Genomic DNA, 12,431 nt, shown 5'->3' on the forward strand with positions numbered 1-12,431 from the left:
TTATTACACTTTATATTTAATAAGCAAAAAAAAAATACAGTGCTTATCGAAAAAATGGAACAATATACATACAAATAATGTCAAACAAAAAAGGAATACATTATACAGGCCTGTTTGTAATCCTTGCTGGGAGTACGTCAGGAAGTAGCTGGGCAGATGTACAGTTGAGGCTGTAGCTCTAATATCTGACCGAGAGTTCATGGACCTCATCCCAATTTAAAAGGACTCCCAAGCAACCCACTTCTTGGACCCTCGTATCAGTGCCTGGATGAGCTTATGACATGCGCCATCTTTGGAGAGGTATGACATATTTTTGGAATATGCCTTGGCTCTCAGTGGGTACTACATAGGTATAATAAGCCAAACATTGCTACAAGTCCAGGTATATCAAACATGCAGATTGAATTATACTCCATTCCCCAGACACCCTACTTAACTAGGATCCCTGGCCATCTTTTGGTACATGGATCGACATAAAACATAAATGTGGCAGACATGTCTTTGATATCCTCCTTTTTTTTTCTTTGTTTAAAATCCAGTTTTTTGGGCTGCCATGCTTTTAGGTGGTGTGAGAAGGTGACAGGCAGACTGCTGGAGTCCAGTTATATCAGCCCCAGGTTTCTGACATCTGTGTGGTCCAGGGTGGATCTGGAGTAGGCCTCAGTGCAGGTGTAGATCCTTGTCTCTTTACTGGGCCAGAAAAGGCTGTAGATCAGGGGTAGGGAACGTACAGCTCTCCAGCTGTTGCAAAACTACAACTCCCAGCATGCATACTTGCTCTGCTTTTCTTGGAACTCCCATGGAAGTGAATGGAGCATGTTGGGAGTTGTAGTTTCACAGCAGCTGGAGAGCCAAAGGTTCCCTACCCCTGATGTAGATCCTACATTCCAGTGCAGTTCCATGAGGTGTAAGGAGGTGTATGGTTCTGTCCTGTAATTCTGAGTCCGGTGAAACAGTATTGCACTTGTTTTGTTCGTGTAGCTGGAAGTAAATCACATGTATAGTTAGGTTATCAGTTCTGTTTAGCTAGTGGCTCAGACGAGCAGGTATTTATTTTGTTTTTGCCTGAAGTTAAGGCTGTATTTTGTTTTATTTATTTTATGCCTGAAGTGAAGGTTTATTTATTTTCCCATTTTTTTCTAAATAAACCAGTTTGCTGCATATTTTGTGTCACTGTCTTGACTATTTGGTCCCGCACCACTGCTTCTACCGAGCTAACTTCCCTACAAAGGATACCTGGAGTCCTGACCTCTAGATAAAATCTACACTCAATGACATGCAGTTTAGTATCTGTCTGCTCTGATTTCACATCCTGAGACTTTGTTAACCATCTGTATCCTGGTTAAGGGGATATTGTCACTCCTTAGTGAGAGACCACCATATAGGTGTGTGGAAACTTATTAAGCCATTTGCGCTCCACTGTGAGGGATCATGGGAAGAATATACAAATCTGTCTCCCATGATGTTAATATAGGGAGACATTGGAGTGCAAATGGCTTAATAAGTCTCCACACACCTATATGATGGTCTCTCCCAAAGGAGTGACAATATCCCCTTAACCTGGTCTAGAAGCCCCTCACCTCTGCCAAGTTAGTTTTCTCTGCGCCAGTCTGAAGAGATCCAAACAGATCGAAACAGCTGTCCTCGGCTGAGAGACTGACTTGGTAAAATCCCACATCATTGCAGCAAAGGCCTCTGGGAAGGTCAGGCATGATGTTAAAGGGAGTGCCCCCTAGTGGGCTGCATGACCGAGGCACTGTCTCCCTATATTAACATCATGGGAGACAGATTTGCATATTCTTCCCATCTGTATCCTGGCTTGTGGATTTACAAATTACACAGGAGCCATACTGACACATTGAAGTGAAATCCTACTACAACTTTAGACTCAAAAGTTAAAAAATAACTAGACACATAACAAATGGACAATTCTTCACAGTGTTTAACCTACCTTGTGTTTTTGGTGGAATCATTGTATATTGCTATAATTATTATATCAGATTCTGTAGCTCTAAATAACTTTTTTCTTAAATATATACTGCAAATTCAGTGTGCAAACATGCACTGGATCTAAAACAAGCAAGGTTCTGAAACAGCAAAGCATGTCTATGCAGGTCAAGAAGACTGTGTCTTAACAGGTGGTGTCTATTGCTATAGGCATCTTGCATTAAACCTAAAATGGGACTGAGTCCAGAGGTATGAAGAGTGCAGCATAATCCAATAAAAGGACTACGAGAGACATAAAGGTCCTGATCTACATAGGGTTCCATGGATTAGAAATATTTTTTTTTTTACATTTGTGGTACTTTGTTAAAAAATAGCAGAGGGGCTGGTACAATATTGGCCTGTGTAGTCTACATTCCAGAATAACATAAGGCATAGGTAGGATTGGATCTATCACATTGATGCTGGAGGATAATGTATCGTAATATATATACCATAAGCTTGTTATGTTATTTAGAAAGAAATCGCACAGTTACTGAATCTTCAGATTCAATCTAGGTAAACACATTGCATAGTTGTGAGCTATTTCAGCAAATGCGATGTCTGCACAATTATTGCTGTGTTATACTTATGGGCGCCTCTGCCATGAGGGAAATTAGGGGCAGCACTTGTGCCTTCATCTTTCCTGGCAGTGCCAACAAGGATATACCCTGCATGAGGTTGCTTGGTGACAAAACGTAGTTAATTGATTTGAATAATGAGAGTGGGTCCCTATTACATAGGTGTGACCGTTTCAGATCACCACCTGCTGCCGTCCAAAACTTAAAGCTTGGATGGCAGAGTAGGGGAGCAGGATCTGAAGCTGCTGTTCCTGTGTGAGTGAATTGGCAGAGCGCCAATCCCCTGCTCTGCTGGCAAAATATAACAGGTTTGTAAAAGAAAATTGAAAACAAATTAATCTAAATATAATAAATAAAAATGTAATAGTAAAGGTCAGAAAACAATGACCCCAAGGAAATCATTTACTTTTGCAAATTGGTGTTTTATTTAGTAAAAGTGGTAAAACATAATACATTTGATATAAATATAATATTCTTGTAATCCTATGATCTGTCCATGTCACTTTTAATGCAGAGTGAAAAATATTACATAGTCTCTGAGCCCTTGTGAGCAGACTACACTGCATCCTTCAAGTGTTAAACAAGATCTTAACTACTTGTATTTGTAGCCCTAGTAAAAGAACCAGATACTTATCCTTCCATAATCACATCTCAGAGTTCATTTGCATTACACCGAGCTCATGAGAGTAGTGCTGTCCTCCAACTAGAACTTTGTATCAAGGGTGACGCTGCATTAGGTAACAGATTAAGAAAAGCGTCACTTTGGAGAAGTTATGACTTGCTGGTAATTAGCCATTGGGTGCATGTACTATGATATTAAGATTTGTCTTTGTATGATTTTCTTGCTATTTTCATATAAAAATTTTAAACAGAGTTATTAAATCTGTGCAATGGAATCTGTATTAAATCCGTACAGTGGAAGAATACTGTTTCCTATGACAACAAATCAGGGGGGATATTATCATTTTTAAAAAAATCATGGATTGAATAGTGGGTGCGTATGGTTGTTACTCTCTCCATTCACTACAGTATGAGTTATGGAAACAGTGTGTTATTCTAGAGATTGGTGTGGATCCCAGAGGTTGGACCAGAGGAGTAACTTGAGTCTCAATGCAAAATCTGTAATTTCGCCTCTACCTACCTTTTGCCATTTAGAATATTGGTATATTTTGTGTGGCAGAGGCACCTCAGCGTCCAGGATCCAGTAGAGACTGCTATTGTTACACACCCTATAGCTGTGCCCTGGGTGGGATACACATCCATCACACATTTATAACATATCCTATGGATATGTCATACATGTCTATGATGAGAATACCCCTTTAACACATTTGAGTAGTCAATAAGTCAGCATGTTGTAGTACTGATAATGTCACATTCCATTATGCATTTTATCTATTAAACTCACCTTGCCAGACCTGTCCTATGCTATAATAAACTTGTATGGCATGTGGCTCCTGGAACTCGGAGCACACCCTGGAATGTCCCTCTTACATAACTGTACTTGCAGCAGACTTTACCTTCCTTCTTTTGATAAATCCCTGCCGTATTTCAGCTTTGGGTCTTTGCAAACTGTACAATGTTGACAGAGGGGTCAGTGTAATTCACCCGCAGTAAGCTGGACAAGAAGATTATATTCTTAGAAACGATGTTTGCTTGAGGAGTTTCTGTAATAAGTTGTGCCCTGTCTCAAATGTGTATGTAAACTATGTATATGATTTTTTTTTTACACATAGGTAGGACATATAGCCAGTGCAAAAAATCTACTAGCAATACCATGAAAATGTCTTATATAATCTATTCATAGCAAATGTCACCAAATGTTAAATAACACATATCTTCATGCCATTTCTTCAGTGCTGGCTATTGTTCACTTCCAGTTACTGCAACAATACAAATCAAATAGTTTAATGTAAAAATTGTATTAAATTCACTAAATGTAATATAAGATTAGTCATGGTAAAGTATTCTCAAATCACCATGGAACTATTCATGATTTACTTGTGCAATCCAGCAAATAGTTGTCCTGGCCAAGTCCTGCTAAAGCGTACCTAGTTTATGACGTGAATAAATATAAAACCTTAATATCTCTTCTCCAGGAGGACTAGATTTTCTGCTTCTCACACACTCCTCTTCCTCCTCCTTACTTCCAATCCATAGACCTCTATGAACAGCACCTTCAGGGAGGACAGGACTGAGCAGTGCAGATTAGACTAGCAGGCAGGAAAGGTGATGCTAAGAGGAGAAAGGAGCATTTTTCTCTAATAAAAGTTTACAGTGATTTTTACATTCACATGAACTACTGATTTGAAAAAAAAAAATTATATTGAAACAACAGTTACTCTTTAAATATTTCTGTATGAAGCCTGTGCCTATCAGGATTAAAAAAAAAAAACAAACAAAAAAACAAAAACAAAACTTCATACTTGCCTAGAGATGAGTCCCATGGGTCTCATCGGATACACCTTAGCCTGTGCATGTGATGGATGTCTGAAGCATGTACAGTGAATCCAAGATGTGCTGACTTCATCCTGACTTCATTGTAGTGCTATACATGATTTCGGGATTGTATACATGCATTAGGTAAGTATAAAGGTTTTTTTTCCCTTGGCACAGATATGTATGATAAAGGGACACTGGAGACACTAAAACACTGAACTATTCTGATCTATAAGTAGATACCATAATAACCAATATATTGCTTATTCTATCATTTGTATTAAATACATGTACAGACTGCATAGGAAAGTAATGTAATAATTATGAATAACAATATGTGTGGCTATATAATGTATGTTATCATTCTGTAATCCACAGGGGAACATTTGCCGGTTACGTCTCACATTACCTGTCGATGCGTCTTCAAAAACAGAACAGAAAGATTTGAACAAGGAAAAACAATCACATGTAAGTAAATGGGCAGCATAGTGTTAATTATTAACTGTTTAATGCCCCTGGCAGATGTGTGCGACAGACCATATAATGTTACTAAATTAATTTTGAGCTTAAAGGGAGTTTATCACCAGTAAAATTGTCTCTAAACCATATGCTATTGTAGGGTCAGTTCGTGGCACAGTGAACATATCTTTCTTGTGTCAAAGGTCAACCTTGTACTGACCAAATCAATTTTTAGCTTTAGGCAAATGGGGTGTTTTGTGCACTTGATTGAGGCACCATCAACCTTATGCAACCCCATCTTCTTTTGTGATCACTGCAGATCTCTGACCACGGGGTATGTCACTCTTTCGGACATGGAGGAGATACTGGGTGGTGACCACAAAATAAAATGGGTGCACTAGCAGGTGTGGTACCTGCCTTGAATGTGCCAAACAGCTCATTGGCATATGACTATAAAAGCTGATTTTCTCAGAAGATTGCACTTTCTTACAAGAATATATCACTATATCACTAACTAGCCCTACAACGATATATACATGATTTAGAGGTGATTTTAGGGGTGGGGTATTTAAACATATTTATGTTTTTACTGCTACTAGAATAAAAAAAAAATTAGGGGAAAAATAACAATGTAAAGACTGAAGTAGCTAGATAATAGGTAAGTGAGAATTTTCAAACAGCCTTTGTAGGTAGAGAGCTGTTTGTTTGCTATTTGCATCTGCCATACTCCAGTGGTTTCAATCTATCCGATATTATATGTGAAAGGTTTATAAGGGACCGTGTCTCTATGGAGTGAACCCAGAAAAGAATCTTATCCAAAACAATTTGTTGATCATCTCGAGTCTCTAGATGTGGATCCTCCAGATCAAAGTGTTTGTATTTCCTTGAATCAGTGACAAACCACATCGACTAGCTCAGAGTCATTTGTGTCAACTCAACGTATAAAAAGTTTACAAGCCCAAAACACATTCCTGCGCTATGTTTGCTGCTCTTTAATCATTTGTGGTCGTCCAATGTTGTCTAATGAGTCATATTTACTAGTATTACTTGTTCTAAACAGAATATAAGTACTACAGTTCAATTCTCTTTACCCTACACTATACACCACAAGCTGAAAGCTATGATAGGCTGCTCCTGGGCACAGACTCCTCTATCTCATGTTCCAGGGTGTCCAACAGGCCCTGAGCCAATGGTACTCCCAGGAGAGGTGCAAAGATGTTTCTAGAGGTGACCATTCACTAAAGATTTGTCGAATTCACGACTTGAAATTTGTGGACATGTACTAAATACTATTAACGCTTTAACAGTTCCAGCAAATAGCATGCAAGCAACTCACAATGCATTGAAAGGTGCAGATATGGTCAGTTCTTGTTAATACCTAAAATCAGAGCATAGGAAGAAATGTGATGTCTGTGAATGGAGAATTGTTGTTTCTGACAGGCCAATTTTAGTATCTATTAAACTGTTGATGTTCTTGGATATTCATACACAATGGTAGAATTTACAGAGAATAAAAAATAACTGACCACTAAAAAAAGGAAACTGGGTCTTCAGTGGATATAGACTCGGCATATATGGACATTTGCCTTAAACCACATGAATTCTGATATACAGATATACACTCTCCCTTGTGGTATTGGTAATATTGGTAGTATAATGATGACGGAAATGTTTGATTGGAACTTTTTTGGCCCTTTATGGGGGTTGTCCCATAGTAGTACTCACATTATACAGTAATGCTCATATGATACATAGTGATAGCCATTGAGTTTATGCTTCTGCTCCTGCATGTGCACAGGATCCATTCAGATGTAAGTCACACAGCCATTGTACTTTGTGGTCCTTGCTCATGCAGCCATCACATGATTGCATTATCTGTGCATGGACACAAAGCATAAGAGCCACTAATGCCGTCAGGTTATTGGTTATCACATCATATGGCTGCATGGACATAAGGTGCCAAAGACCATATAGCTGAGGACATAGTAAGCTGTCACATAGGGGATTTATATTGCCTTCCTCATTTAAGAAGGACTTTGTACTTTTCTGACATTTATGTAGCTAATAATAGTTCATTGGGACCAAAAGGTCACCTATTTTTCCTGTGACTACTGGGCAATACCATCAGTGTTTCCACTTATTAATATTAGTTATTGTAACAGTTTACTCCATAAGGCAACTCCTGGACACAATAACATGTGGTATCTGGATTATCAGCATTGGCATTGTGTAACCTAGAACTTTGTTATGTATAGCACGACACATACAAGTAGCTCTTTGTTTCATTATTGGCAACCTGCTACTGTTTGCTTTTCTGCACAGTTTTCTTCCTGTATAATATTTATGTGTCCTTGCCATTCTCTTTGTTTTTTTTGGCATTTATACTCCACAACATACTACTACGAAGACAATAGGATAAAAGAAATTTCCCTAAACAAGTAGTAAGGCTTCATGCAGAGTACCAATGTTACTATTATTTTTTATATCTCACTGTAGTTGAACGTATAAATTACATGTTCATTCAAGTTCCCTCTCCACACCAATTTCCTAACACCATATAATGTATAATAAACAAATATGCACACTAGCCCTGTGAAGTGGATCCTACGAAAATCTCTGGAGGTAAGTCAGAGATATTGGTTATACCTTATGGATCATATGGGCGCTGACAATCCCTGATAGCATTATAACACTGGTCTGTATATAGGTACACAGTAGTCTGGGAGTTAAAGAAAAATTCTCAAAGTGCAAAACGTGCTAGAATCAAATAAAACCTGGAATCATCTCTTCAATCCCCCACAACCCTGCAGTGATGATGACACAGCCAATTGCTAGCTTCAGATCAGATATGTACTTTTTCTAAGTTTTTATTTCATCACCAGTCTTGCACTTTGACACATTTATAAATCCCAGAAAACACCTCTTAAATTTGGTAATAAGCAGTATACAGTTTGCTCCTGAGCTCCCTCTAGAGGTGGCTGCAGTGTTGCACTTCAAATCTAGATCTATGCATGAGATTTGACGCTCTGCATCACAACTGTGCTTTGATTAGTAAATAGATATATTAAGAAATTAAGCAGCATAAGTTTGGACCTTAAAGGGGTTGTCCCATCACAAGGATCCTATCTATACTGCTTGTTAATGTGGATGTAAGACTTTTCCTAAATACATTGCTTCAGCAAAACTGCTTTGTTTGTCCACTATCTTACTTTATTCAATTCTTTGTGGCCACAGCCCTGACTTATCTGCTCATGAGTCAAGTGACGTATCTGCTGCTCTCAGGGGGGAGGGGCTAAGTGCACGGGAGCGAGCCTTGTATCTAGCTATTCCTGTGTCTACACCATGTGACCTAGCTTCCTGCTATCAGATAGGGGAGAGGAGCTGCTTTCATTTCTTCTGCTCTCCCAGTTATCAGGCTAGCGAATTCATTTGTGTTCATTATGGCAGAGACAGGCAGTCTCTGTATGTAACACAGAATGGAGTTGCTGCTGCCTGTACTTCATAGTCCAATATGGGTGGGCGGAGCTACACACAAATTTAGGGGCGGAGCTAAACGGCAGGTTGCATGTGAAACCCCGCCCACCAAATGATGCAAGAAACCAGGAAGAAAGAAGATTTTACAGCAGTAAAGACTGATGAGTATGTGACGTGGGAATACCCCTTTAAGGCTAAGGCCCCACATTGCAGAAATACAGTGTTTTTTGGTGCAGATTTTGCTGCGTTTTTTTGAGACAAAGTTAAGAGTGGATTAAACAGAAATGAAATGTCTAAGAGCATCCTTTATATTTCCCATTCCTTTCAAGACACTCCTGAGTTTGGCTCAAAAAATGGAGCAAAATCTGCAATATAGAATGCAGTGTTTCATCATCATCATGGGGGGCCTTAGCTTAAATGGGTTTTCTGGCCCCAAGTGCATGTTTCATACTGAAAACCTATCCACAGGTCTCAGTAATTGGCCCAAGTGGTCAAGCGTTTAGTTGCCATGTAAACAGATGCTTAGGCCTAAACTGAGACTGGTGGGGACTGTGCAAGGGGCAGTACTGGCTTAAATGGTAGTAAGTATAGTGTTATTTTAATTACTCCCTTTATAAAGTAATAATATATTAAACAATCACTTTAAAGGGAACCTATCAGGTTGATTTTTTTTTTTACACTAAACTGTGTACAGGTCCTGATAGATCTGGGGTTTAGTCTTCTAAATTGTCCAGTTTTAAATTAAATCAATCCCTTCCCATTGGGTGTCATCGGACTTCTCTTTGGTGCTCCCAGCACCTGCGGGCTTGTTCAGTGAAGTCAATGACGCACACCCTGGCTTCACTGTGTAAGTGCCGAAGATATGGGACATGAGCACTAAAGCCAAGGCATACTCCACTGGCCACAGTCAAGAACTGCACTGGCGCAAGGATTACAGCGGCAAGGTAAGTATAAAACTTTTTTTATTTTATTGCAGGCACAGAAGGCTTTATAACAGGGCGATCTGAGACCCCAAACCATTGCTCCATACAGATCTATGGTCCCAATTAGTGTCCCAAATTACCCTGACAGATTCCCTTTAAGGCTACACAAACACATTAGACCAATGTGGGTAGATCTGATAGATTCCGCTAACCATATAAAGTGATGTTGGGTGAAATGACAATCAGGTATGTGGGATTTTAATGTACTTTTGTCATGGAAACAAACCTTGAACCTTAGCTTAGAAGGTGATATCAGAGAGGAAAAGAATGACAGTTCTATTACAACAGATAGCGAGAGAACACGAGCTAGGAAACATGAAAATGAAGGGGAGCTACTATGAATACAAGGATCCGATAATATTAAAGTCCAGTGAGAATCTGAACTTGTGCGACAAGAATGAGCTGAAGAATATACAGTCCTATGAAAAAGTTTGGGCACCCCTATTAATCTTAATCATTTTTAGTTCTAAATATTTTGGTGTTTATAACAGCCATTTCAGTTTGATATATCTAATAACTGATGGACACAGTAATATTTCAGGATTGAAATGAGGTTTATTGTACTAACAGAAAATGTGCAATATGCATTAAACCAAAATTTGACCGGTGCAAAAGTATGGGCACCTCAACAGAAAAGTGACATTAATATTTAGTAGATCCTCCTTTTGCAAAGATAACAGCCTCTAGTCGCTTCCTGTAGCTTTTAATCAGTTCCTGGATCCTGGATAAAGGTATTTTGGACAAACAATTCAAGTTCAGTTAAGTTAGATGGTCGCCGAGCATGGACAGCCCGCTTCAAATCATCCCACAGATGTTCAATGATATTCAGGTCTGGGGACTGGGATGGCCATTCCAGAACATTGTAATTGTTCCTCTGCATGAATGCCTGAGGATTTGGAGCGGTGTTTTGGATCATTGTCTTGCTGAAATATCCATCCCCGGCGTAACTTCAACTTCGTCACTGATTCTTGAACATTGTTCTCAAGAATCTGCTGATACTGAGTGGAATCCATGCGACTCTCAACTTTAACAAGATTCCCGATGCCGGCATTGGCCACACAGCCCCAAAGCATGATGGAACCTCCACCAAATTTTACAGTGGGTAGCATGTGTTTTTCTTGGAATGCTGTTTCTTTTTGGACGCCATGCATAACGCCTTTTTTTATAACCAAACAACTCAATTTTTGTTTCCAAAATGAAGCTGCCTTATCCAAATGTGCTTTTTCATACCTCAGGCAACTCTATTTGTGGCGTACGTGCAGAAACGGCTTCTTTCTCATCACTCTCCCATACAGCTTCTATTTGTGCAAAGTGCGCTGTATAGTTGACCGATGCACAGTGACACCATCTGCAGCAAGATGATGCTGTAGCTCTTTGGAGGTGGTCTGTGGATTGTCCTTGACTGTTCTCACCATTCTTCTTCTCTGCCTTTCTGATATTTTTCTTGGCCTGCCACTTCTGGGCTTAACAAGAACTGTCCCTGTAGTCTTCCATTTCCTTACTATGTTCCTCACAGCGGAAACTGACAGGTTAAATCTCTGAGACAACTTTTTGTATCCTTCCCCTGAACAACTATGTTGAACAATCTTTGTTTTCAGATCATTTGAGAGTTGTTTTGAGCAGCCCATGATGCCACTCTTCAGAGGAGATTCAAATAGGAGATCAACTTGCAATTGGCCACCTTAAATACCTTTTCTTATGATTGGATACATCTGGCTATGAAGTTCAAAGCTCACTGAGGTTACATAACCAATTTTGTGCTTCAGTAAGTCAGTAAAAAGTAGTTAGGGGAATTCAAATCAATAAAATGATAAGGGTGCCCATACTTTTGCACCGGTCAAATTTTGGTTTAATGCATATTGCACATTTTCTGTTAGTACAATAAACCTCATTTCAATCCTGAAATATTACTGTGTCCATCAGTTATTAGATATATCAAACTGAAATGGCTGTTGCAAACACCAAAATATTTAGAACAAAAAATGATTAAGATTAATAGGGGTGCCCAAACTTTTTCATAGGACTGTATATGTTACCTTTTCATAGTACATAGCATCACAAAATTGATGTCACTAAATGGCATTTAGTTACTTGTTTTGTATATATCGTTGTATCAGAGCTCATGTTCCCAGGGGAAGCAGGCAAAACACGTCACCAGAAACCTCTTATCAGCATAGCTGCCTCTAGCTGCTAGCTGAAGGCTAAATATATGGGAATTTATCAAATGTTTATCAGAAAGCTAAAGATCTTTTCAGTGTGGGAACCAAATCAAGCCATGACTTGGTGTGAATGGAAAATCTATACATGCAGAATGCTATTACTTCTGCAGATGCCACTTCCTCAGACCTGTAGTTTGTTACCAGCATTCACATAAACAGTATTATTCCAGGAAATGTCTCGGATATTTGTCTTCCAAGAGAGTGCAATACATAACTAAAGTGTAAAATCAGATCCACATCTTATACAATACTCATACATTGTGAAATATATTATGTGATTTATATAGAGATTT

The 12,431-nt window shown here is 39.0% G+C and overlaps 1 protein-coding gene across 3 annotated transcripts in view; it reads left to right on the top strand.

The window, feature by feature from the left end:
* The window catches only part of MYZAP (myocardial zonula adherens protein), a 94,004-nt gene that overhangs the window by 20,334 nt on the left and 61,239 nt on the right, over window positions 1–12,431 (top strand). For all 3 annotated transcript variants that reach the window (XR_012716100.1, XM_075273524.1, XM_075273525.1), the window contains exon 2: window positions 5,382–5,471. Coding sequence is in view for 2 of the 3 variants with exons in the window: in XM_075273524.1 (XP_075129625.1) it covers window positions 5,382–5,471 (90 nt within the window). In the remaining variant the exon portion in view is untranslated. The remainder of the gene's footprint in view (window positions 1–5,381; window positions 5,472–12,431) is intronic.

Source organism: Leptodactylus fuscus, chromosome 5 (assembly GCF_031893055.1).
Source record: "Leptodactylus fuscus isolate aLepFus1 chromosome 5, aLepFus1.hap2, whole genome shotgun sequence".
Classification (NCBI taxonomy): Eukaryota; Metazoa; Chordata; class Amphibia; order Anura; family Leptodactylidae; genus Leptodactylus; species Leptodactylus fuscus.